The 27,650-nt window shown below is 41.6% G+C and overlaps 1 protein-coding gene and 8 non-coding genes across 9 annotated transcripts; 4 read left to right on the forward strand and 5 right to left on the reverse strand.

Moving 5' to 3' along the window:
* Window positions 1-373: 373 nt before the first annotated feature.
* On the forward strand, window positions 374-445 carry trnap-agg (transfer RNA proline (anticodon AGG)). Its single transcript has one exon. It is a non-coding gene; the product is annotated as a tRNA-Pro (tRNA).
* Window positions 446-788: 343 nt separating this feature from the next.
* On the forward strand, window positions 789-860 carry trnap-ugg (transfer RNA proline (anticodon UGG)). Its single transcript has one exon. It is a non-coding gene; the product is annotated as a tRNA-Pro (tRNA).
* A 395-nt stretch (window positions 861-1,255) lies between these two features.
* Window positions 1,256-1,327, forward strand: trnap-ugg (transfer RNA proline (anticodon UGG)). Its single transcript has one exon. It is a non-coding gene; the product is annotated as a tRNA-Pro (tRNA).
* A 685-nt stretch (window positions 1,328-2,012) lies between these two features.
* trnap-cgg (transfer RNA proline (anticodon CGG)) lies at window positions 2,013-2,084 on the reverse strand. Its single transcript has one exon. It is a non-coding gene; the product is annotated as a tRNA-Pro (tRNA).
* Window positions 2,085-2,823: 739 nt separating this feature from the next.
* trnap-agg (transfer RNA proline (anticodon AGG)) lies at window positions 2,824-2,895 on the reverse strand. The gene has a single exon. It is a non-coding gene; the product is annotated as a tRNA-Pro (tRNA).
* Window positions 2,896-3,351: 456 nt separating this feature from the next.
* Window positions 3,352-3,423, reverse strand: trnap-agg (transfer RNA proline (anticodon AGG)). Its single transcript has one exon. It is a non-coding gene; the product is annotated as a tRNA-Pro (tRNA).
* Window positions 3,424-3,711: 288 nt separating this feature from the next.
* trnap-cgg (transfer RNA proline (anticodon CGG)) lies at window positions 3,712-3,783 on the reverse strand. The gene has a single exon. It is a non-coding gene; the product is annotated as a tRNA-Pro (tRNA).
* An 865-nt stretch (window positions 3,784-4,648) lies between these two features.
* On the reverse strand, window positions 4,649-4,720 carry trnap-ugg (transfer RNA proline (anticodon UGG)). The gene has a single exon. It is a non-coding gene; the product is annotated as a tRNA-Pro (tRNA).
* A 761-nt stretch (window positions 4,721-5,481) lies between these two features.
* Window positions 5,482-23,094, forward strand: LOC126387475 (potassium/sodium hyperpolarization-activated cyclic nucleotide-gated channel 3-like). The gene is made up of 8 exons (XM_050039984.1): window positions 5,482-6,493; window positions 12,111-12,534; window positions 13,277-13,438; window positions 15,545-15,763; window positions 17,992-18,138; window positions 18,878-19,118; window positions 20,152-20,316; window positions 21,539-23,094. Exons 1-8 carry the CDS (start codon window positions 5,844-5,846, stop codon window positions 23,092-23,094), a joined length of 3,564 nt encoding a protein of 1,187 aa, XP_049895941.1. The 5' UTR covers window positions 5,482-5,843.
* Window positions 23,095-27,650: the final 4,556 nt, after the last annotated feature.

Below are 27,650 nucleotides of genomic sequence, written 5' to 3' on the forward strand. Positions count from 1 at the left end.
TACTGAACATTAATCGCATTGACGTCTCACCTCGAGCTTTAAGTTTAAAGGTTGATCAGAAGTGGAAACAATCAACTGCTTTATGCATCTGAGATGTTTCAGCTCTGTAAGATCACAGATCAGGTCAAGTACACTTTATTTATACTGCCCAGTATCACAAATCATTAACATGCCTCAAGGAGCTTTACACTGTATACAGCAGAAACACCCTCTTACCTTACAAAGCCTCAGTTTGGATCAGAAGGAACTCCCCCCTTTAAAGGGACAGTTCACCCTGAAATCAACACTTTTTTTTTTTTTCACAAATCATATTGAAAACAGCAAATTGGTAAATATGCCAAAGAAAGTTTATAGCGATGTTAACATGAAATGTGGCTCGTTGGTCTAGGGGTATGATTCTCACTTAGGGTGCGAGAGGTCCCGGGTTCAAATCCCGGACGAGCCCACATCTGTTTACTTTGAATGATGTGGTGTTCATCAGCTGTCATGCAGAAGACCTTCGCTGACAAATACAAATACAGCAACTTAAGTGCTGAACTTCCAGAAAATATGTGATTTCACAATGATATCAATTGATGAAATAGCAGTCATGTCATCTTCTCAAAGGTTAGAGTGACAGTATCTCCAAAAACATTAATTTTGCCTCTTAGCTGTAGTTTTATGTATCAGTTCTACTTAACACACACAAATACACCTGCTTACTTAATTAGGATGCAAAATCATTTTGGAAATATCTTATCACAGTAAACAAGCCAAAGAAAAAGTAAGGCAATACTGACCAAAAACATGGCTCGTTGGTCTAGGGGTATGATTCTCGCTTTGGGTGCGAGAGGTCCCGGGTTCAAATCCCGGACGAGCCCACAACTGTTTACTTTCAGTGATGTGAATTTGCTGACAAATACTAATGCAGCAGTAAGTATAGCACTTAACCCAGTGATTTCACAACAATATGATTTGATAAAGTCAAGGTCATGCCGTCTCTTCAAAGGGTAAAGGGAGAGTTCACCCCAAAATCAGAAAATTTTTCCTCTTACCTGTAGTTTTATTTATCACTCTAGATGTTTTTGGTGTGAGTTACATGTGTTAGAGATATCACCCATTGTGATGTCCCCCTGCTCTCTAATCAAATAGGGATAGATGACACTCAGCTTGTAGAAGTACTTTCTTTACCAAAGGTTCCAGGTTCTACTTAACTTAATGACAAATTACAGTAAACAAGCCAAAGAAAAATTATGGCAATATTGACATGAAATGTGGCTCGTTGGTCTAGGGGTATGATTCTCGCTTTGGGTGCGAGAGGTCCCGGGTTCAAATCCCGGACGAGCCCGGAGCTATTGAGCTTTAATGATGTGGTGTTCATCAAGTGTTATGGTAAAGACCTTTGCTGACAGATGGCACTGCAACATTATAAGTGCAGCATCTCTGGAAACCTGTGATTTCACAATGATGTAATTAGATAAAATTGCAGCCAGGTCACCTCTTCAAAGGTTAAAGAGACAGTTATCTCCGTTACCAAAAACTGAAATTTTTCCTCCTACCTGTATTTTTATTTTTCAGTCTAGATTGTTTTGGTGTGAGTTACCAAGTGCTGGAGATATCAGCCATAGAGATGTCTGCCTTCTCTTTGATATAATGGAGATAGATGACACTCAGCTTGTAAAACTATTTCCTTCACTAAACTGTTCCAGGTTCTACTTAACTTATAGTGATACACATTACATTTGAGAGAAGGCAGACATCTCTATCGCCGATATCTCTAACACATGTAACTCACACCAAAACAACCTACACTGATAAATAACACTACAGGTAAGAGGAAAAATATGTTTTTGTCCCTTTACCCTTGAAGAGATGACCTTGACTTTATCACATCACATTGTTGTGAAATCACTGGTTTAAGTGCTACACTTAAGTTTCCAGAAGTAATATAGGTATAACCCTGGTGAGATATTTTTCAGTAAGGGTATTTTGTGTAGCACTTGATGACCACCTCATTGAAATTAAGCAGTGGTGGGCTCGTCCGGGATTTGAACCCGGGACCTCTCGCACCCGAAGCGAGAATCATACCCCTAGACCAACGAGCCACAAGTCATGGATATTTTACCATAATTTTTCTTCGGCTCGTTTACAGTAATTTGTTGTATTCAAAATGATTTTGCATCCTAAACAAAACAGGTGGATTAGTACAACTGAAGTCATTATTTCACTTTATTCATTGATTTGTGTTTCATGTAAGAATTTGGTTTACTTACTATATAAAACCCATAGCCTATCTCCATAGCTGATATCTCGATAGCTACTATCTCCAACACTCAGCAACTCCCATCAAAACAATCTAGATTGATAAGTAACATGATAGGTATGTGGTGAACTGTCCCTTTAACCTTTCAAGACATAACATGACTGCAATTTTATCAAATTACACCATGATGAAATCATAGGTTTTCCAGAGGTGCTACACTGACTATAGTATCTGTCAGTCCTACACTGGTATTTTTTTTTAGCAAATGTCTTCTGCATAACACTTGATGAACACCATATCATTGAAAGTAAACAGTTGTGGGCTCGTCCGGGATTTGAACCCGGGACCTGAGTGTCATCTATCTCCATTATATTTGAGAGAAGGCAGTCATATAGCCGATATCTCTAACACTTGGTAACCCTTTACCCTTTGAAGACATGACATGACCTTGACTTTATCAAATGACATTGTTGTTAAATCACTGGTTTAAGTGCCACACTTAACACTGCATTAGTATCTGTCAGCAAAGGTCTTCTGTATATCACATGCTTAATACCATATCAATTAAATCAAACAGATGTGGGCTCATCCAGGATTTGAACCCTGGACCTCTCGCACCCTAAGCGAGAATCATACCCCTAGACCAACGAGCCACACTTTATGTAAATTTTGCCATAATTTTTCTTCGGCTTGTATACTCTGATTAGATGTTTCCCAAATAATATGAAGTTGTGTATCGCTATAATTTAAGTAGAACCTGTTACAGTTTGTTGTCGCTTGGTAGGAAGGTACTTCTACAAGTTGAGTGTCATCTATTTCCATAAAATTGGAGAGAGGGCGGACATCTCTATGGCTGATATTTCCAGCACTTGGTAATTCACAACACAACAATCTAGACTGATAAATGAAACTACAGGTAAGAGGAGGGGGATAACTCCCCTTTTTACCTTTGAAGAGATGACCTATCTGTGATTCTATCAAATAATATCATTGTGAAATCACAGATTTTTCATAAGTGCTACACTAACAACACTGTAGTGGTATTTTCCAGCATTGTCTTCTGCATAACAGCTGATGAAGACCACGCCATTGATAGTATTCATAGTATTGGGCTCGTCCGGGATTTGAACCCGGGACCTCTCGCACCCTAAGCGAGAATCATACCCCTAGACCAACGAGCCACATTTCATGTAAATTTTGCCATAATTTTTCTTTGGCTTGTTACCTGTGATTTGTTTTTTTTCAAAATGATTTTGCATCCTAATTAAGTAAACACGTGTAGCTATAACTATAAGTTAGGTAGAACCTGAAACAGTTTGGTAAAGAAAATAGTTGCACAAGCTGAGTGTCATCTAGTTCCATTATATTTGAGAGAAGGCAGACATCTCTATAACTAATACCTCCAACACTTGGTAGGGTCTTTTGCATGTGACTTGATGAACACCACATCATCTTAAGTTAACAGTTGTGGGCTCGTCCGGGATTTGAACCCGGGACCTCTCACACCCGAAGTGAGAATCATACCCCTAGACCAACGAGCCACATTTTTTAAGAATTTTGCCATCATTTTTCATCAGCTTGTTTACTGTGATTTTTATTTTTATTAAAATTTTTTTATGATTTTGCATCCTAAATATGTAAACAGGTGTATTAGTATGAGTAAGGTAGAACCTGGAGCAGTTTGGTAAAGAAAAGAGTTCTAAGCTAAGTGTCATCTACTTCCATATTTGAGAGAAAGCAGACATCTCTATAGCTGGTATCTCCAACACTCGGTGACTCACACCAAAACAATTTAGACTGATAAATAAAACTACAGGTAAAAAGAACAATGTGGGTTTTTGATTTTGGCATTAACTGTCCCAGTGAGACATCATCTCACTTGTGATGTCATCAAATCACAGGTTTTCCAGAAGTGCTACACTGAAATTACTGTATTAGTATTTGTCAGCAAAGGTCTTCTGCATAACATGATGAATATCACATTATTCAAACCAAACAGTTGTGGGCTCATCCAGGAATATTTGCACCCAAAGCGAGAATCATACTCCTAGACCAGCGAGCCACATTTTCTGTTATCATTGCCATCATTTTTCTTTGGCTAGTTTAGTGTAATTTGTTGTTTTCAAATTGGTGGAGACATCTCTATAGCTGATATCTCCAAGACTTGGTAATTCACAACTTAACAATCTAGACTGATAAATAAAACTACAGGTAAGAGGAGGGGGCGAACGGTCCCTTTAACCTTTGAAGAGATGACTAAACTCTGATTCTATCAAATAACGTCATTGTGAAATCCCAGATTTTTTAGAAGTGCTACACTATCAACGCTGTAGTGGTCATTTTTTTTAGCAAATGTCTTCTGCATGACAGCTGATGAACACAATATCAGTCAAAGTAAACAGATGTGGGCTCGTCCGGGATTTGAACCCGGGACCTCTCGCACCCAAAGCGAGAATCATACCCCTAGACCAATGAGCCATATGTTTCCATATTTTTGCCATAATTTTTGTTTGGGTTGTTCACTGTGATTTGTTGTTTTCAAAATGATTTAGCATGGTTTAAATGGTGTATTGATATAACTTAAGTCATTATTTCACTTTATTTATTGATTTTGGCCTCATATCAGAATTTGGTTCACTTATAAAACCCATAGCCATCTCTACTGGACATGCACACTGAGCTTTATTGTGTAAGTGAAAACATGATGATGAGCATTAGACTTCAGGGCTGTTTAATACAAAAGTAAAATAATGGGCAAGTCTGAGACTGTTATCATCAGAATTTGTTTTCATATCACAATGTGTCTTAAAGGCTCGTATCTGAAACACCTAACCCTCCATCAGGCTGCTGATACACTAGGCTATATAAACATAATTTAGCTGCCCTGTTGTTTCTTCATGCAAACCCATAGTAGGACGATGCACACGGCCTGCACACCTGACTTTATTCTCTGACACCCCGTCGCTTTCTCTCAACTAACTACCAACTCCAAGGCTGGATCGCATCCTTGAATCATCCTCTCCAGCTGTCCTGACTGGGCGGGGTGAGCGCATGTGCCATCCTGGCTCCTATGGCAACCCGATAGATTAGCTCCATCAATATTCACGTTATTAGAAAGCGGGGAGGCTGATGGATCAGTGATGTCAGCGCTGTGTGGACGCCGGTGCCGGCTGCCCGCCTGCATGTGTGTCATCACCTTGCACTGACAGAGAGCTCAGATATTTTGGGGAGGTGGAGATCATGCTTTGTCATTGAGGAGCTCAGCAGCAGCGTTCTCCCACTCCGGCACGTCCGACGTTCAGCATGCTGCATCCTGATGCGCTCTCGTCTGCACGCTGTGGGGTTACCTGGATTTACACGCATTTCCCGTGTACCTCTTTTACATGACCGTCGGATCGAAGAGGCCACGTATTGTTGACGCATCTCAATGTTTGAACCGGGGGAAGAGAGCACGTCCCAAGTGTCAAATAAGATACAACCTGTCCTGCGGATGCGCCGTCACTGTTTTGCCTCCAGTGGCTCCCCAAGTGTATGAGATTCATGATTCATCCCTCTGTTTTCACGGGCTATCCTTAGAGCGCATCTCTTCTGCTTCTTCAAAATGGAAAGATTTCAGTCTTCCATGCGCAAACGGCTCTACAGCTTGCCGCAAAACATTGGGCAAAAACCCTTCGTGATTGACGAGGGAGACAACGGCGACAAGGACACAAAGAGGAAAAGTATTCGGCTAAAACATTTGTCCTCTCCGTCTCCTGCAAGCAGTTGCAGGAGCATTGAGGAGGCCAGGAGCGAAGACTTGGACAGGGACGTCACTGTGAAGACCAACTTGAACGGGGACTGTCGCTTATTTAGGGGTAGCATCTCTTCCATCACCGGGCGGCATCCTCCCGGGTCAGACCCAGCGGAGCAGCGGCGCCTCATCCCCGAGGCTGGTGTCAGCGAGAGTTACCCCGGTGAGCACGGCCCCGGGGCCCAGCAGCGGGCAACGGGTGGTGTGAGTGGCGCAGCCGGGCAGGCGACAATGTTTGACCAGTCAAGTTTTATCAAGTTGGAGGGCACCGAGCAGATCATACCTGAGGACGACCGGCTGTACCAAGCCGGCTTCATGCACCGGCAGTTTGGGGCGATGCTCCAGCCGGGAGTCAACAAGTTCTCCCTGCGGATGTTGGGGAGTGAGAGGGCCGTGGAGCATGAGAGGGAGCGAGTGAAGTCTGCTGGCTTCTGGATAATCCACCCGTACAGTGATTTTAGGTAATTTGTGTGCAGAAAACCTTTCTTTGCAAGCAGTGGTGTCTTACAACAAAAGTGCAGCAGTGATCCTGTTACACATTTTGAGCTTGTTTGGTCGACAAATGCAGAAAAACTCATCATTTTAGAGCAGAATAATCTTAATGGAGCACAAAAATGCCTTTAAATATGATGTGGTCACTATAAAGTTAGCAGCCTATCATAGACGCACACTAATCCCCTATGTGCCATGATGAGTGTTTCTTCTTTGATCACTTTGATGATATCATGATAAAATGATCATCAGGAGCCTTTGCAGAATAAAAATCCATGCACACCTTTCTCAAAATGATCATTTTCTAAAGACTTAACCACTCCTACTGTGCAGGCCAGTCTCACAGGAGAACATCTGATCTATGTAAAGGATTTGACTTGCATCCAAAATCCTCTTATACGCACAATGGCAGCTAAATTATATCATACATATAGGATATAAGTCCCTCTTTTGTTTGGCCAAGAGAAGTCAGTGTGTACTACATGGTTTCATTCACACAGGAACATTGCAGCTAATCTAAGCCACCAACTCACTGCACACAGACATCTATAAATTAATTCTGTGCACCAAACTAAGGCAGTCTGTATTTCCCTAATTTACCATCCACGCCGTGCGATGCATAGCTACATGCACGCTCTACATTTCCTCGCACGCTGCATGCAAACCAGCATTCTGTTCATCACCGCCATCAAGGGATTTTCATGACATTTAACCTTGAGGCTCACTGTCATCATATTTTCACCAGCCAGTTGTACGCCGATGTGTGTCACTGCAGGGTTTTTTTTCCACTCATCTGAATTACACTTTTTTTTTTTTATCATTTAGCGAGGGCAATGGATTACAGTGAGTGCAGCATGGGCTTGGAAATGGGGTAATCAAAATAGGGTAACATGACCATTCGAGATATTAGAAGATATTAGAAGCACACATCAGTGGAGATTATTACAGTACAATTAGTCTAATGGAGCAGAGATGGTGTGGACGGGGAGGGGACACACCACAAAACGCTGCACACGCACACACACACACACACACACACAGAAAGAGAGATTGAAATGAAAAAAGGGATGTTGTGAGGAATCAGGACACCCAGCTGTTAACTCTGTGTATGAGGTATGAGGTGTCATCACTTCATGGTCTGTGTGGGTCACACTTTCAGGAGCATGGTTAAGTTGGACACTTCATCCTGCAGATCTGATTTTAAGTTGTAAACCTTTGCACCATTTAAGACCGTTTGGGTCCTCGTGGCTTGTGAGACACTGTTGAATCCAATCCTGCACACAGTCAACTTCCCTCACTTCATATACTGTGTGTTCCCATGACCACTGTGCATCAGCTGAGCACAGTGTAACCCTCTGCTTGTACCTTTTATATACACAGTCCCTGTGTTGTTTATAGCATAAGTAACTGCTGTCTTTTATTAAAGCTGTCCGTGGACACAGGAGCAGACATACCGAACTGGCACGCTGAGTAAATATGGTTAATATGATTGCTGGTGGGCCTGAGCCACAGTACAGGTGTGTGTTAAGCCACTGAGCTGCATGCAGGCTGTTGTGCTTCAGCTGCGCTCTGGCAGCAAGAGATAAGTATCTCTAGTACAAATGTGATCCCTTTTTCAGCTGTCCTGATTGATCTAAGCTCCTTTCACCATTTTAAGCCTTTTTGTGTTCACTTTGCTTGTAACTCCCCTCTCTTTGTGCTCTCATGCTCTTTAACGTGGTTGCACTCTGACCCAAATAGTGCAAGATTCCTTTCTGGACCAGTCGAGCTCCAGAAATCTAACAACTGTTAGCTTTTTTGTGTGTGTGTGGTAACAGATTACACCAGCAACTTGTCTGATCTTTGTGGCCCGAATGCTGCATGCACAGTCGACTGATGAGCAAACTAGATGGTCTGCAGGGGCAGTAATGCACTGTCCCCTGCAGACCTCTTTTTTTTTTTTTTTTTTTTTTTTTGTGGTCCAGCTGTTCCAGGGTTCTGCAGCACGGTGACGTGTGCAGAGCAGTAATGCTAACTACTCAACATCTGGCTGATGGGAGCTGACTTCTGGAGATGACATGGATTCCCTGGAGATAACGGTGGATTTAGCTAGAGAGGGGAAGTGCAATTAGGACCAGTGTGTCACCGCAGAGGCGAACGGGCAGATGAAGAGAGGAATGCAAATGCTTTGTTTGGCAGAGAACAACAGAAAGCTGATTAGAACAAATGGCCACCATGTCCTCGTTGGTTTTGAGATGTTCTCCTGTGAAGGTTCGGCGTTAACTCTAAAATCTGGGTTTATAGGTTGTGGTGTGCCCTGGTCACCTCTCTGGTTTTGATCGCCTCTTTCCTGGACTCTCATTTGAGCCCAGAGTACGTAACAGGAACACAATTTAGCTGCCTATCCCTCTGAGCCGTTTCTTTATGGATTTTGTTACTCAGTTTTGAATCATACCTGTTGACAAGACACTGAGAGGTCTGCATTCACTGCACCAAACTCATACAGTGTGGTCCCTGTATGCTGCCTCACATGCTGCTTAATTATCCTCAAGTGGTGTAATGCATGCACCCTCGCAGGTCTGCCCCCCCCGACACTCACCCCTACCCACCAGCAGTTTGTGTTGGCCCTGCAGGTGTGTCAGGCTCCTGTTGGATCGATCAGCGGTTAATTAGGTCTCTGACATGGGTCGGACATGCAGTCACATCCGTGCATGCGTCACATACACACTTAAGATGGTAATTGGTAAACAAACACTCTCGGTATCTTGGCTGGCCATTGTGTGGCTGAGCTATACGTTGCTGTATGTTTCCTGTGAGTCATAAATGGCTCTTTTATTCATCAGCTGTGGCAATCAGAATTAAAAAGCAGTCTTACAAAGCAAGGGAATAAGGACAATATTAAATGTCAAGATAGTAAACAGGGCAAAGGCGTAGAGTGGCGTAGTTGTGGGGTACGTAGGGGACATGTCATCCTCAATATGGCAGCGTGTAACCTTAAAAGCAATGGTTGCCATGTGCCATAAAACGGAAAGAAGATGAGTGATTATGCAGGGTTGTTGCAGGAAATACCGTGATCTCTCCGCAACAAACAGGTGCATAAAAATTCACCAGGATACAGGCAATGAAATGTTGGACACTCAAAATTTTACGGGTGAGGACCCCTCTACCCTCTCGCTAAATATGTGTCCTCCCAAACGTTGAAAGAAAAATCTAAGCCCTTGAAACAGAGTAATTGACACAGCTAGATTTGGTGTCAGATAACACGACTCGTTTACATTTAGCTGTTGGCAAGTATTTGTTAATGAAGCTATGAATTTTAATGAAAATGTTTTGAGATTCAATTGAACGACTTCACTGTAAACAAAACTAAATGCAATTATAGATGAAACTGAGCACGCTGCTGCTGATACTTGAGGATTTAGTTGTTTTCGAAAATCAATATTTCCTCATGAGCAATTCAGATGGATTCCAATAACCCATTTTTCTCTCCGTCTCTGTGGCCAGGAGCCCAGCGTTGAACCGAATGAGGCTGTTCTCTAGGATCAACTCATTTCTTGCTTTTTTAGTGTTTATTCTCAATTTGTTTGAATTGTTTCTGCTTTGAGTTGAAGTGATAAGACTGCCAGTTGCACAGAGATTAATTTCTATTTGAAGTTCCAACACATCCAGAGTTGCTTTGAGTTTGCAGCAGATATTCAGCACTCACAGAGAAACACACTCAGACTCTGGAGTTTAAAGTCTCCTGTGTGAACTGAAGAGCAGCCATTGATAAAAATGGTGTCTGTTCCTGTGTCTCTCAGGTTCTTTCTAAAGCAACAGCAAACAGACCAAAGAGTTCAAACTGCTGATACTCAGCACTCCTCCTGGAGCTGCAATTATCTTCATATTGATTAATCTGCTGATTATTGATCTTGTTTTTTTTCACCTGCATTTGTATTGAGTTTTCACAGATAAATCAGCAGTACAAACACATCAACACAAAAATAACACAGTGCGATACACAAACCAAATTAAAATACACGGTAACAATATATGGGTGTCTGGGATGGTTTCGGTATTTAAATAAGTATCTTCAAGTCAGGCATTCTTTTAGTTGGTGTCACGTCTCATGTAAATGTTCAATTTTTCCCAGTTCTTTTTAAATATATTCTTTTAAACTCTCAAAATGTATGTCAACTTTTCATCACTAAAATTTCTTGGACAGTTCCCTTGTTTTGGGGGGGTTCTTTGTGTCAGTGTCTGGTAATAGCTTTCTTACTTGCTGCAAGCAAGACTTAAGTCAAGTAAATATCTTTTCTCATCACCACACCTTTAATGTTCCTGAGATCAGTCAGAAGGCAGGTATTTGGGATTTCATATCCCAAAACATTTCGTTGCTGTGTAATTAGCTGCCTGCTTTTTATTTTGTGTGCTGTGAAAAAGCGGGTTAAATTCTTCAGCAGTATTCCCTCCACACTAGTGTGTTTGTGGCTGTACATTGTGTCTCACACATTTGATACCAGTCTTTGTCTGTTATTTAGATTATTGATTATTTTAGCTTAGTTTAGTTTATTTGCAAAGCCAAAAATGTCTCATAAGCATACCTCCCCTATTAAATAACAAATATCATACTTTAGAAAGAAAAACAATTCAAAGATTGCAGAAGTTAACTTTAAACACTAAGCAGTTATACAAAATTGATAGAACTGCACAAATTACAATAGTTTATCTATAAAAGTTGAGATGTGTTACAAAGGAATCAATGAAGTGTTGTAAATCTTTGAGTGCTTTTCAGATGTTTGTTGAATAACGATAATGTAGATGTTGATTGTAGTAATAGCAGTAGGTTGTTCCAAAGAGATGGTCCTCTGTATTTAAATAAATATCAGATGAAGGGAAGTTCGACAATATGGAAGATAAAAATTCTTGGAGTGTCTTTTGGAGTATGAATGAATGTCTAAGGAAGACTTTAAAATTTCTGGACATATACATAAATACACAAGTCTGGTATATGCTCACATTAAAAATTGATAGAAGTTCATATTTTCTACGATACAATACAGTACGATACGATGCGATACGATACGATACGATATGATACAATATAGTTTGTTGTCCCTGTAGGAAAAGTATTGCTTCCTTATAATAGTAGTCAGTAATATACAATAATAGTCCTCTAAAGAGAGGAGCAGATTAGTGGCATCTTTAAGCAAAGTTTAGCAAAATTCTTTTGAATAAAGAAATCTTACTGAGATTATTTTGTCCATAAAATGTACACAAAGTGTGAAAAATGGCCATTATAATGTCCCCAAGGTCGATGTTTTAGACCAAAAAATCAAATGTATTCACTTTACCATCACATATGTCAAAGAAAAGAAGTAAATCCTCATATTTTAGAAGTTGGAAAAAGCAAATGTTTGTTGCTCTAATCTCTCATAAAGCCAAAGAAAAGTCAAAACAACCCACACACACAAAAACATTACTTATTCATCCTCATATAAAAACACCCAACTCATTCATCCTGTCAGAGGTGTGAGAAAAGTTTCTGATGATTCATTCAAAGACCTGAATGACTTTGGCCCCGCTGTTCCCTGCAACATGAGTTATGTTTCTGGCCGTGTGTTTCAGGTTCTACTGGGATCTGACCATGCTGCTGCTGATGGTGGGAAACCTCATCATCATCCCCGTCGGCATCACCTTCTTCAAGGACGAGAACACGCCTCCCTGGATCGTCTTCAACGTGGTCTCAGACACCTTCTTCCTCATGGACCTGGTTCTCAATTTCCGCACGGGCATCGTCAAGGAGGACAACACGGAGATCATCTTGGACCCGCAGCAGATTAAGATCAAGTACCTGAAGACCTGGTTCGTGGTGGATTTCATCTCCTCCATACCTGTGGACTACATTTTTCTCATCGTCGAGACACGAATCAACTCGGACTTTTACAAGACGGCACGAGCCCTGAGGATCGTCCGTTTCACCAAGATCCTCAGTCTGCTGCGGCTGCTGCGCCTCTCCAGACTCATTCGCTACATCCACCAGTGGGAAGAGGTAGATCCTGCAGGGACGGGCTCTTTGGATCTCCATAAAAGACTTCACACTCACTAATAGAGATGCAGCAGTTTTGATCGTCATTTTAGCCACTTTTAAGAATAAATGCCCAAAGTTCTTAGCTGACATCATTTTAAATGTAATTTTTTTGTTCTTTGAAAACACTAAATTGAATATCTTTGGGTTTTGAATGGCTGATTGTGCAAAACAAGTAACTGAAACACACCATCTTGCTCTGAGATCATTTGATGGGCATTTCACAAAACAAATAGACGATAAAAAATTTCAAATAATCAAAATATAGTGAGCTTTCCCTCGTATCTTTTAACCATTTTTGTTCATTCAGACAGAATGCATGATACTCCTTATTGTAAAAAACAACATGAGTTAATTCGCTGTTCCCCCTCTGAGACTCGCACACAAACAGCTGCCTTAATAACAGATATTCTCCTGCATTATCTTATTTCTATAATTCCAACTGAGGCTGTTCTCCCCATAGGCCATTAATGTTGCTTGCAGATGGTTACGCAACACTGAATCAGCCTCTGGCGGTCTATAGAAGATTAAGTACAGTGTGGTCTGGTATAGGACCCCTGTGTCTGTTGGCCCACAAAGCACCTATTGTATGTTCTCAAATCCACTGGTTGCATGCGAGAGAATTGATCTCTCATAGATTTATGCGCAGAGAGATGTGTGTACAGTTGTTTCAGTTTTATTAATGCTGATAATCTGCGGCACACAGGTTTTCCATATGACCTACGACTTGGCCAGCGCCATGGTGCGCATCATGAACCTGATCGGGATGATGCTGCTGCTGTGTCACTGGGATGGCTGTCTGCAGTTCCTGGTTCCCATGCTGCAGGACTTCCCTCCTGACTGCTGGGTCACGAGAAACAAGATGGTGGTAAGTGGTCGTACTCTGGGTGCTGCATGAAAACAAATTTTTCTGAAGTCTAAACCGTTTTAGTTTTTTCACATGCGAGATTTTCTGTATTTCTTTTGTCGTTGTTTCTGTGCTTCTTTCGCTGGTTTGAAGCAGGTGGGTCTGAGCTGGAAAGGATGATGTCAAATACTTCCAAACATCAATCTGAAGAAGCTGAATAGCTGAATTTTTAAGTATCAAACTCTCAGTAATATTTAAAGGGCACCTCTTGTGTTCATTTTCAGGTTCATTCTTGGATTGAAGGTTTCTACTAGAACATCTTTTCATGCTTTAATTCTCAAAAAACACTTTATTTTCCTCATACTGTCTGCTCTGGAACTCCCGTATTCACCCTCTGTCAAAAATCTGCCATTTTAGCACCGGCCTTTTTCAACCCCCTCCTCAAAAAGCTCAGTCTGCTCCGATTGGTCAGTGTATCTGAGTCTTCTGCTGCCGCACTCTCTGCACCATTACTGGAGCCAGGGAAATGACTATAACATAATAGCAGCAATTTCTAAAAAAAAAAAAAAAAAGAAAGAAAGAAATCACCAAAAAAAGCTTCTAAAACAAAATCTTCAAGATGTTCCAGCAGGAACAACTAATCCAAAATCCAGGAGAAAATAAAAAACATTAGCAACCAAGTTTACATGTTTCTCTGACGTTAGCAAGTGGCTACATGTAGCATTGTAGAATTGGTAACGTAAACACTTGCAGTGGTGTACCTGGAGCAGATGACCACATAAAGACATCTGTCGGAAAAAAAATGCTGGAAACAGAATATTCAGAACGGTCTGAAGCAATGACTGTACATAAAGATGGACAACACGCCTCCACTTCCTCCCACTGTTCAAAAACGAAGCCAAAATATCACAAATATTGCCACTGCCATTTATCGCTGGTGACGTAACTTGGAGCCAGAGTCTGTGCCGTAGCGATCTCCACGGCATCGGGTCTAACCAATCACGAGAAGCACCATTGATCACAAATGCATGAACTGGCACACAGCTTTCAATCATGACGTCAAGCTTCCTTTTTTATAGCATCAAATAACTAATTACAACCAAACTTATTAGAGAAACCAGCACTTGCACACACATCAGCAGGATGAGAACTACCTAAAGCGACAAAAAACATCTTTAGGAAAATTTATTTGACATATACTTTAAGTTTTTAGTTTGGCATCCCATCCACTAACATAAAGGGGGTGGAGTTTATGTCCTGTACTGCAGCCAGCCACCAGGGGGTGATCATGATGTTTTGGCTTCATTTTTGGGGAGCTGTCATGTTAGGATTACTTTTTCATATGTTCAACACATTATTTGACTCTTTTACCACATTTAATATGAAGATCCAGGACTGTAACATTTTATATATGACAGAAAGTAAGAAAAAGTTTAATAGGTCCCCTTTAAGGGTGTTTGTCTTTTTTCTTTTTCATACTTTAACATGCTTATCTAGTCATGGATTTTTAATAATATAGAGAAATACTTCAGATTTGAAACCCAGTTTTTGGAGCCATAAAACCACAAAATAGTCATGCAGTGATTTTAACAAGTAAATGATAATGTTAGTTTGGGTTTTTTTAGGCAAAAATACCAAACATTCACTGGTTTCAGCCTCTCAGATGTGAGGATTTCAATAGTTTATTTGTCGTATATGATAGTAAACTGACATTTTATAGCCCTAACAATTCAGTTGATTAATTGAGAAAATAATCAGCAGATTAATGGATAATTAATATAATCATTAATTGCAACCCTAATTATATTGAAGTACTTACATAGCCAAGCTTTATTAATTACTGATACAGAGTATATTGATAGTAGTAAGTGGTAACTGAAATAGACTTACACCCAAACATAAACCAGGACAGGAATGTCAGGGGAAAAGTCAGCCCACGTGTTATAAGATGATGTTTTCTGACAGACCGAGGCCCTCAGGTGGGCGCTTCAGTGCCAACAAACCTGGAAAATAACGACGTCATCACCTGCAGTCTTGATCTGAAACTGTGAATCGTTCTCGAAGATGTGCTGCAGCATTAATGTAGCAGTGATAAACTTTCTCTTTCCTCCTCTTCGTCTCTTATAGAACGACACATGGGGTCAGCAGTACTCCTACGCCCTGTTCAAGGCCATGAGTCACATGCTGTGCATCGGGTACGGCCTGTACCCCCCCATCGGCATGGCTGACGTGTGGCTCACCATCCTCAGCATGATTGTGGGTGCTACCTGCTTTGCTATGTTTGTGGGGCATGCGACTGCACTCATTCAGTCTCTGGACTCCTCCAGGAGGCAGTACCAAGAAAAGGTGGGCGTTTGTTGTTTGCAGGGCTGACTTCTCTCAGCAAAGCTACTTTCTTTAGTTTTAGAAATCAGTGATGGAAGAGCATTTACACAAATACTGTACCCAAGTAGTATTTTCATTTTATGCTACTTTATACTTCTACTCAACTACATCTATTTAAGATTTTAAGTTACTTTTGAGGTTACAATTTTATCAGCAAAACTAGGGCGACAAAATATGCAAAAAACATACCAGTGCGATTATTTTGACAGGTATCACGATTGCCGTATGAGTTGTGATTTAGGTAGAAATGGTAAGCTTTGCATTTCATTTTCACAGAGAAAAAGCATTTGAAAATGACAATAATGTGATTTTTGCTCAGGTCTACACAAAACAAGCATGTTCTCTTATGTCTGGACTATGATTTATATGCCAGGGCATCTCTGTAACACCACAGTGATTAATTTATAATGACCGCTCCTTAAATTTGGTTATTGCACGTGGCCTACTTGTTTTTTCAACAATATTTTAATATTTATTTAATCGTGCAGTCCTATACAAAACATTAGATCAGTCTATATAATCTGATGCATTAATATAAACAGTCAGTATTGATAATTCAGTAATATAATATATAATAAAATGACACTTATAAGAGCTGTTTTTCTGCATAATGAGTACTTTAGATTTAATAATTTAAGCACAATTACCTGATGATACTAATGCACTTTTACTATTGTGAGTAAGATTTTCAGTGTAGGAGTTCAACTTCTAAGTAACTTTGTAACTTTTATCTATTTATTAATTTATTTTGTGCTATTTTTTATTTTTTGTCCATTGTCGTGTTGCTGCTTTTAGTCAAAGGTCCAGTGTGTAGGATTTAGGGGGATATATTGGCACAAATAAACATAAAATTATAAGTATGTTTTCTTTAGTGTATAATACCTAAAAATAAGAATCATTGTGTTTTTGTGACCGTAGAATGAGCCGTTTATATCTACATAGTGAGCGGGTCCTCGTCCACAGAGATCGCCATGTTGCACTGCCATATTTCAACAGTAGCCCAGAATGACAAACCAAACACTGTCTCTAGAAAGAGCCATCCCCTTTTTTATATTTTGACGTCAGTTACCATAGTTAACAGTGCCTCCACGATGAAAGCTTTGGAACAACACCATTTTTTTGAAGGTGAAACTGCTTCATTCAGTGATTTTAGTGGTTTAAATCATCTGGTCCGGTTGTTCTGGAGAGCAGGAGAACTCTGCAGATAATTTGGCTCCTGGTAAAAACCTCTTGTGTGACTGGATTTTAAGTTGTCAGAGAAAAATGGTGAGCAAACATCAGCTGATGCCGGGTTAGCGTCTGTTGCAGAAACACAGATTTATGACGTAAAACTTCTTTATTCAGTATTTATACCGGTTTTAATCGCCTAGTTTGTTTGCTTTTGAGAGGAAGAGACCTCTGCGGATAATTCGGCTCCTGGTAAAAAACTCCCGAACAGTGAACACTGAAGGAACTCTACCTGAATTTCAGCTGGTTGCAATCTGCAGTCCTCACAGCTAGATGCGACTAAATCCTACACACTGCTCCTTTAAATAAAGAATCTGATCTTATTCCACGACTGATCAGAATATAGTTTAAATGCTGATGATGCTGTTTGACATTTTGACAAAGTGTTTATGTGAAGACTTTACCCTCCTGTCATAAATCTTAAGGCACATAAGTGAGAAAATGCCCCACAGAGGGAGAATATTAATAGATCAGACGGGAGAGAGCAGCATAAAGACAAGATGTGTTGTGGATTATTAACACAGAAAAAAGTAGAGACACTGGTGAGGTGTAAAAAGCTAGTTAATAAAAGCAAAACAGAGCCTTACAGCAGGACGTAACGCACATACAGTAGAGTTGGTGCACGCACCATCCACGGTGCTCTGCTGCTAGAGTACACGGCTGAAGGACACAGTAGTTAATGTTATTAGCTGCAGCCTGCAGAGCGCGACTGTATTTGTCAGATGGGACAGAGGCACAACGCTGCTCTGTGGGCAGGTTTCACAGATGGCCTGACAGTTGACTGTTAACATAATGAGACACATTATAGTCCACCTCTGAGCCAACGCATCAATCACTTTAATATATTCGTTTTGACATGACTTTGCATTTTCTCTCGCAGTTACATTACAGTTACACGTATTTCTGTGGTGTTTGTTTGTTGTGAAATGAGTTTATAATTGTTACTGGTGTTGTTGTTACAGTATAAGCAGGTGGAGCAGTACATGTCCTTCCACAAGCTCCCCGCCGACATGCGCCAGAGGATCCACGACTACTATGAACACCGTTACCAGGGCAAGATGTTTGATGAGGAGAGCATCCTGGAGGAGCTGAATGAGCCACTGCGAGAGGTCACAAGTCATGTTGTTATTGTTGTCCTGATAATAATACTGCTGAGTCATCATAATGTTCAACATCTATCACAATATTGGCAGCATTTTACTTTAATTCCTCCTATATAGCATTTATTAGCAGTATATAAACATAAATAAATGGTTTATGAGAAACTATAATGCAGATATCAGCAGATATAAGTGTTTACTAATGTGTTTGTCAACAACTTTAACTCCTGTTGGTGCCCATTAGTGGAGGCTGGTGTATAAACAGATAATCATTGTTGTTATTATTCATAGTCATTTCAAAATGTCATCATATCTGCTTAAAACTACGCTCTAAAAACCATTTATTGACTGTTTATATACTGCTGACACATACTGAATAAGAGGGTTAAAGTGTTTACAGAAATGCTTTAATGTATTTTATTTTATACGGTTCTCAGATTTAATGACGTGAGCATCCTTGTCCTAAATGGTTCACAGTTAATTATTTATGCAATCTAATATGCCTCCCTTACTTTGCACGATAATGTTAATAGTGGTGTAATCTGATTAGTAATGGCGGGAGACTTTATGAGGACAGGGAACCTCATTAACGGAGCACTAAGCCGTTAACCGCCCTGCTTTTATAATGATTGAAATGTACACATGTAGTGACACTGATGCTGCGAAGGCTGAAATCTGAAACACTTTTTTTCTGTGTGTGTGTGTGTGTGTGTGTGTGTGTGTGTGTGTGCGTGTGTGTCTTGTGCAGGAGATCATCAACTTTAACTGTCGCAAACTGGTGGCCTCCATGCCGCTCTTCGCCAACGCTGATCCCAACTTTGTCACCTCCATGCTGACCAAGCTGCGCTTCGAGGTCTTCCAGCCGGGCGACTACATCATCAGAGAGGGAACCATCGGCAAGAAGATGTACTTCATCCAGCACGGCGTCGTCAGTGTCATCACCAAGAACAGCAATGACACCAAGCTGTCTGACGGCTCTTATTTTGGAGGTAGTGTCTGCACACGAGCTGCTGTGTGACCCGCATGCTAATATCACTGGCACTGGGTCAGTTTGAATGTATGTGAAGGAGTGCTGATGGCATGATTTGTTTTGATTTATTTTGCTCTGGCACTCAGCAGATTAACTTCCCTGACTATTACAGCTGGGAAAAATTGTCGACATCATCTCCTTAAAAGGGCTCGGGACTAAGAGGAGCAAAAGCTTTGTGATCTTTGATTCCATCTGTGGGGGTTTTCCCTCTTTTGTTAACGCCATATTTAAAAGCTGAAATGCAGAACTTTCAATTTGTTGTCACCCTTGTTGCGTCGTCTCATTGTCAGTATCCAGCTGTGCAGAAATATGAAATGTCATCGTCAAATGTCAGCGAGGAAATATAAATATATAATTTACTTGCATTTGCAAATGAAGGCAGTGTGATCTGACATCCAAAGCAATACTCTAATGTTTAACCATACTTTTCTGATACAAGAACGATGTGGTGATTACTAAACATGATATGTTTTGGCTTAAAGCTACTCAGCTGAACACACACAGATGTGAATGTGGTAAATGAGGACAGGAAATGTGTGTTTAAAAGAGAGAGGGAGAGCGTGTGAGTCTCTGTGTGTGTTTGTGTCTATATCCTCAATATGTCTGTCCTGAAAATATGTCTACTTTTTTTTTTTTTTAATGGCGCATTATTTTATTTTTCTGATCTGGCACGACAGATGAGGTCAGGACAAACTGTAAGCTGCAGAAATTGCAGTAAGTGCTCCATCTGTGGGATTCAGAGGCATCGCTCTTTTCGTGTTTTATCGTCTCACACTGATAATACTATTTTTGCCTCCCCTTTTGTGAATGGATCTAAAAAGATATAAATGTGGCTGTAATGTATCACATAAGTGGGAAACCATCCTATGGCACTTCATATTAATTACCTGTTTTTATCCTTGATGTTAATCTGATTTGCACTCAGCAGGACGTGTTTTAATATAACTGACACAAATAATTAACCTTTATTTCCTCCCCTGTCCTCTCTGCAGAGATCTGCCTGCTGACCCGAGGCAGGAGGACAGCGAGTGTGCGAGCAGATAACTACTGTCGGCTGTACTCTCTGTCGGTGGACAACTTCAATGAGGTGCTGGAGGAGTATCCCATGATGAGGAGGGCCTTTGAGACCGTGGCTCTCGACCGCCTGGACCGCATCGGTGAGTATTTTACCAAAAGATAACACCTGCATGTAGGAGCCAGTTTCATCTTTCACAGTGAAATATTATTTATTATTTATGTGTCGATATCTTGCTTGTATTTATTCTCCCTATGTTACATTTAATGCTGATCTATTATATTTTTTTTACGTTTCATTGATGGTACACTGAGAAACTACAGTGATTGTGGAGGCATCTGGTGACAGAACACATGATTTGAGGCGCACATTTAAACACAGGATCCAAGAAAGCTACTCCAACAATCTATTAATAGCAGTCCAGGATGAATTGATTGAATTGAATTGATTATTTCTTTTCAATACACAAAAATAAAATGCTCACTGACGTTACACAGTGGATTAAATATGATCAATGACGTAAATCAGGTCACTGTCATTCTCACATTAATGCATCCATATTCATTTAGAATCTTCTTCAGACAGGAATCTGCTATGAATACGTTACCAAACAATTCGTCTAACACTCAAAAAAAATCAATAAAATATTAACCTAATTAGACACAACTATAAATATGAAAAGTCCACATTTTAACTCACACATGTTGTGTCTCTATTTTGCTATCTGCAAGGGTTTGGAGGACTTCTTAAAATGGTTTTAAATGTATCACTGAAGGGGGAAGACCTAATTTTGTTTTTAACTGGCTCCGTGGAATGGAGAGCAATGACTGGTCACCGGGGGTCTCATTTATAAACATTGCGTACGCACAAAACGAGGCCTGAAAGAAGCGTACGCCACTTCCCGCACAAAAATTGCAATCTTTAGAACAGACCTGATGGGAGAAACTTTGACCCATACTTACGAACATTTTGTATCAACATTTTGTATCAACTTATTGTGATTTTTTTTCGCCACTCCACTATGAAATCGTAAATTGTCCGATCCCAAGGAGCTGCATAGTTTTCCAGCTTGTTGTTGACTTTGGGAGTTCACAGACAAACAGCACCATTTTTCAAGTGTTTTTATCAAGTTCATTCTTTACGAGGGACGGTGAATTAATAAACGCTTTTTGCTTTCATCTAGAGGAGAAGTTGTCTGAGCTGTGTGCGTAGAATAAAGAACTTTTACTCTGTTTTAGATTCCTTTCTGTCTTCAGTTTCAGCCACATTGTGCTGTAGCATAACACCTCACAAAACATGTTAACTGGTTGCTGCTTTATAGATGAGTAAAAAAGAAAATGGCTTTATTTGCATTTTCTCAACAGGTAAGAGGAACTCTGTTCTTCAGAATAAAGTCCAGCATCACCAAAGTTCTGGCACACTAAACTTCCAAGAGACTGAGATCATCCAAAGAATAGTGCAGCATGATCGGGACATGGCCCAGTGTACGCAGCTGATCCAGACCAGCCCACAGCCTCCCCCCGCACCCCCATCACCCACCCCAGTCATCTGGGCCCCACTGGTTCAGGCTCCGCTCCAGGCAGCTGCTGCCACCACCCCTCTGGCTCTGGCCTTAGCCCACCACTCCCAGCTGCCTCCCATCCTCTTCCACCATCCTCTGACACCTGGCCTCCTGAAGGACCCAATCAGCCATCCAAAGAAAGTCCATGTGGGAGCGAACACATCCAGCAGCTGTGGCTCAGGACCCGCTTCTCCTACCAGCTCCATTAGAGTCAGATCTGGGATTGAGACTTCCACACCGGCGTCCCTTAGGGCACAGCATTTCGCCGGTGGATCTGTGTCGCCCACCCTGACGACCCAGCCCGTCTTCACCAGCAGCCTGCAGCCTCTGACCCCTTTGCCCTCACACCAGCTCCCGCACCACCCTCCACACTCCGCCATGGCCTCGGTCTTCCCCATCAGCCAGGCCACAGTCTCCTACACCTGCTCTGCTCAGCTCCACCCTCAGCCCTTCCATGGTGCTATGACCACCCCGCCACACCCGATAGGTTTACTCCAGCAGGGGGTGCCAGGGAGGCTAGCCGGGAGATTCCCAGCCCCCTCTGCCTCCGCCATAAGCCCTCTGATCTCCAGCTCAGTCGGCCCCATACTAAGCCAGCTGCAGCAGTCCTCTCACGCCACTGTGCAGCAGATGGGGTTCGGTCATGACAGAGTAGGCAGGACATCCAGTGGTCTGAACCTCCCACATTTTCCCTTCCTCACCAGCACTCAGTCCTCCAGTGGATTTATTCAGCCAGGGTCTGCAGTCGGAGGCCTCGGCGGGGCCACAGCCTCTCTGGCGCAGCAAAGCCTCGCAGGTCTCCAGTCTGTTTTCCTCCCCCAGGTTCTCCCCGAGCACTCGGCCCTCGCCTCCCTGGCTCAGTATGGCTCCGCCGAGGCCTCGCCCTGCTACACGCCTCCAGTCCACAGTCCCAGCATACAGAGCCCTGTGAGGGGAAGGACAGTTTGCCACAGTGAGCTCCCCAGCACCCTTGGCTCTCGCAGCCCTCTAACCCCTCAGACCTCATGCCCTACCAGGGTGGCCTGTACCCTCAAAGAGAGGGCCGAGTCTTCGGTGGATCTCTTTACCCAGGAAATAAAGACTATCTCAGGCTCTCACAGCTCTATACACCAGGAAAGGCCTTTGGCCATGAGCGGCCCCTCAGAGGGGGCAGCGGGGGTATCCAGCCCCTTCTCCTCTCCCATGGCTGTCAGTAAACCCTACAGCCCAATCCCGGGTCAAGTTGCTTCCGTCAGTCGGACACATTCAGGTCCCGAACCTCAGAACCAGTCCGTTGGCGTTCAATCTCCCCTCGTTAGATCCCCCGCTAAGATGATAGAGACCGAACACAAACAGTCCAAACTTCCATCCAACTTGTGAGGTTCAGACACACCCTCCTTTAATGCCTGAACAAACGGGAGGTCGCCTCCTTCCTTGGCATTGTTTTAACCACTACTTTGTCAGATTTTACAGCAGGAGGGTGTGTTACTCCAATCAGATCGGTGGTTTCACTTTTTAATCAGATTGAATGGATCGGGGATAATAATGGACAATGATGGATACTTTTTTCTACAGGATATTGCATCTTTGAATATAGTAATAAAATCCAAAACCTATTGATGGGTATATATAGCACCTCATGAAAATATGAATTGTTCTATGTATTGTATTATAACCACACTCTGTGATTTGTTATAAGTATTTTGTTTTGTCCAGGCAATTTTGTGTAAACTTTTAGCTGCATCCGTTTAGTTGGAAATTTGTCCACAACTGTATCCAGTTATGATTGAAACCAAAAATTATTGTCCTTTTTTATGTCCTTTCCCATCACCGAGTGTGTCGTGTGAATGCAAGGTTTACCCCCTTAAGAGATTCGAGGAGAGACAGACTGTGCACTTTGCTCGTTTCAGAGATCACCTAATGGTTTGATGACGGCATGTCTTCCAAGATAGCGTTTCAGCAATATTGCACACCCAAATGGGTCACACAAATCAGATCATGCTCAAGAAAAAAAACCTGAAGTAATGAATGTAATGTGATGTTTGTCTGTCTGAGTGGGATTAATTTCTGAATGTGTTGAACTCGAGGGCGATGATGGTTTTCTGTAGAGCACTGGAGAGTGGAACCAGTTTCAGAGACACATTTTCACAACTGCTGCGGCGCGTGGCGAGGCGCGCCACTGATGCCAACTCGTTTGACAATAACTACGGTGCAGAACATTTGTTTGTGTGCCATCAGCACAGTATGCAATAATCTGTGTTTTTTTTATGGGTATACAAAGGTACTGTGAATCGAAGCACTCGAGTGAGTGAGTGAGATTCTGTTTTTAGTTAGAACAGATTAAAGGTCCAGTGTGTGGGATTTAGGGGGATATATTGGCAGAAATTTAATATGATAAGTATGTTTTCTTTGGTGTATAATCACCTGAAAATACAAATGATTGTGTTTTTGTTAGAATGAGCCGTTTATATCTACATAGGGTTTTCACATTTTCACATGGGCCACCATAGTTAGCAGCCCCTCTGCGACCAGAGCACCAGAAAAACACTGTTTAAATGTGTAACTGCTTTATTCAGTGTTTTTACCGGTTTAAATTACTTGGTCCATTTGTTTTGGACAAGAAGAGACCTCTGCGGATAATTCGGCTTCCAGTAAAAACCTCCTTAATATTCGGATCTTAAGTTGTCAGAGAAAAAAGGTAAGCTCACATTAGCAGCTGCTGGGTAAGCGGCCTGCATGTGACGAGCCAAACAACATCGGAGAAACACTGATTAGTAACATGAAACTGCTTAATTCAGTGTTTTTACCGGTTTAAACTGGGTTCCCACAGTCATGAAATTCCTGGAAAAGTTATGAAATTAGAAAAGCTGTTTTCCAGGCATAGAAATGGGTTGGCTGTTGTTAAAGTATGTACTTGAAATCCCAAAACATGTCTAGCATCATGCTTAATACATTCCTTATATTACTAATTTAAAATCTAGACCTGCGCTGCATGACTGTTGAAATGTCACTTGTATCAATTGCTACATATTGGCGTGTGCAGCTAATTGGCAGCGGGAATGTCTAATGAGCAAGTAAAGTTAGCAAGCGCTAGCAGTTTGCTTATCTGCAAATGCCTCTGAAGTGCATGTTTAACAATGGCTTACGACAAATATAGAGATGCCCTCCCTCACCGTGCTGAACGTAGGCTTTGCACCCAAACATTTTACATTGGTAACATGGCGGCAGCAGCTCTGGTCAGCCGTGCTAAAGGAACAAAGCATCAAGACAACCAAAAGGCCGTTCAACAGACTGCCAGCGTAGCCACATATTTCATGCCCAACATTACTGCTTCTACTAGCATGGCAAGCATTGGTATAGCTGCAAAACAACTTCAGTCCATTGCTGCTACTTTAAACCAGTGGTTCCCAACTGGTGGGTCGTGGTCCAAAAGTGGGTCGTGGATCCAGTCTGAATGGACCACAGGTGACTTGCAAACGTGTCAAGTTTGTAAAAAAACACACTTTATTTTGAGCTACAGTGATTTTTGGCGCATAGCTTTTATTTTGAAGTGTCGTTTTCTGTTGTAGAGTGAGTGACTAACGGACAGCTACTTGACAGAGACAGCAAACTAGCTCGACAACATGAACAAATGTAAGAATGTCGCTGAATGTATTGAACTGTGTGGACCTTGAACTAATGGCTAAGGAGAAATCTGAGCCCCATGGCTGGACCAGTTGGGAACCACTGCTTTAAACTACTTAAATAAACTCATGAAAACGAGATAAAATGTCATAAAAATGTATGAAATCACCGGCAAGTTTCAGCTGGTTGCAATGTGCGATCCTCACCACTAGATGCCACTAAATCCTACACACTGCTCCTTTAAAAACAGGGGAATTACATAGGAAAAAAGCAATCGTGGATAATCAAACATCCTGAAACCAGCAATGCACTAAGACTGATCTGAATGTTTCTTGCACCAGTCAAAGGGCTACAAGCAGTTACTTGGACACGTGGTTAACAAGAAACCCCGATGGGTCATATTGCTGCATACTTTACCTCTTTCATTTCACATTATTTGATTGTAAGATTTGACATCTGTTGTTGAACAATTGCTGCTTTGTGATGCTATGCTGAATCAATAAGACGTGTGTCACTGACTGCTTTTTTACAACCAGACTCTGAAATCCTTCTACTTGTTAATAAGTTCATGTGTTTAGATGATACTTCTCTCTCTCTGCGGACCTGCGGCCGGCGAGGAACTGTGAGCAGGTCAGCAGGTCGAACCATCGGAGGATCCTGTCCAGTGGCTTTAGCTGCCTGGTTACTGAACACGAGGTTTGCTGTGACTCTGACCCACCCGAGGAAAGAGAGATACTATCAGTCACTAGCCAGTCACTGCCAGTGGGCTCGATCAATCCCTCATTACTATTCTCCTCCAACCCCGCGCCACCACACCACCTGCCAGAGGCATCCGCTCGGGTTGAGTGTAAGGTTACTTTGAGTGCAGTCAACTTAAAGGTGTGTGTAGGAGAGGAGGTATCAGTCACTCATCTATTTATATATTTATTTCTCATTTTGCTGCCTTTTAACCAACAAATCTGAGGATTCCACCACCTATGTATGTTAGGCATATTTTATTTTAGCTACTGAATTCAGTGCAATAAAACAACATATGGTGAACGATGCTCGTCCGAGCTGTTGATTTCTTTTCAAGAGCAGAGCGTGGCATGTGAGGTGAAGCTGATAAAATGCTGGTGAAGTTTCAGACTTTAAGCCGGATTATGAACTGAGAACTGTGTGATGTTGCTCAGCGCCAACATTCAAAATAGCCAGGATTGTAATCTGCTAGATATTCGACTCAATTCAACGTCACTAGATGAGCTATTTTAATGAAGATTCATTATAATGTAATAGTGTGACAGGACTGGAGAGTATATTCACTCCATCAATGTGCAATTTGGATGTACTTATACTCAAGTTTCTCCATTTTCTGCTACTATAGACTTCTACTACTACAATTCAGAGGGAACTCAGGGAGCGCAGATCTTCACCAAGGCCAGTAGTCATGTCTTCTATGTTATGCACATCTCTAAGCCCAACCACCATGTGTCTGGATATATTTTAAAACTATTAGAAATATGTCAAAATATGACTGTGCCTAGCTAAAGCCTCATCATCTTCGCTGTGTATGTTCCTCTTTCAGTGTTTTAGTCAAGACCACGTAAGCTGAGACCAAGTCATGACCAAGGTGTGTTCAGACCGAAACAAGACCAAGACTTGGAAGGGTTGAGACCAGACCAGTGTGAGTCCCACATTGCATGACACTCGTTTGATAAAAGATGAAACATGCAAACCATAGATACTTAAATTGATCTGAAGGATCCACATTGATAAAATAATCAAGGTGAATTTTATGCAATGGGAATTTTCCTTTGTTTTCTACGAGTAAACAAATACAAACATGAAGGAACTGAAATCAACTTCATCTTTATTCAACGAGCAATTTAGTGATATCCTCTCAATTGTGGTTTTGACCAATCTTGAAATAAAGTCAAGAGTCCTCCTTGTCTGAAAGTGAGACGAGACCAAGTAAAAATGCAGTCAAGACTGAGACCATAAAAAAGTGGTATTGAGACTGGTCTGGAGATCAAGAACACTGATCTTTGAATTGGAAAAACTTCAAATACTCAACATACATTTGTTAAAACCTGAAAACCAGAAATCTTTAAAGATTTTTTGGGGGGTCTTTAATGACAGGACAGTCAGAGACGTGAAAAAGGGAGAAAGAGGGGACAACATGCAGCAAAGGGCCATGGGCTGAAACCCATGGACCCAACCCAAAGGACATTACCTGTGTACATGTGGCACCTGCTCTGCCAACTGATCCAGTGGATACCCCAGCAAAGAAATCTTTACTTGAGTCAAACTGAAGTTAATATCTCTGGCAGAGT

The sequence above is a fragment of the Epinephelus moara genome, unplaced genomic scaffold (assembly GCF_006386435.1).
Source record: "Epinephelus moara isolate mb unplaced genomic scaffold, YSFRI_EMoa_1.0 scaffold475, whole genome shotgun sequence".
NCBI lineage: Eukaryota > Metazoa > Chordata > Actinopteri > Perciformes > Serranidae > Epinephelus > Epinephelus moara.

Bases quoted from the DNA above. Each gene is read 5' to 3' on its own strand.
- LOC126387475 (XM_050039984.1), top strand. From the start codon at position 5,844: ATGGAAAGATTTCAGTCTTCCATGCGCAAACGGCTCTACAGCTTGCCG. The intron at 13,439-15,544 runs GTAAGTGGTCGT...CGTCTCTTATAG, and splicing joins TCACGAGAAACAAGATGGTG to AACGACACATGGGGTCAGCA. The intron at 15,764-17,991 runs GTGGGCGTTTGT...TTGTTGTTACAG, and splicing joins GGAGGCAGTACCAAGAAAAG to TATAAGCAGGTGGAGCAGTA.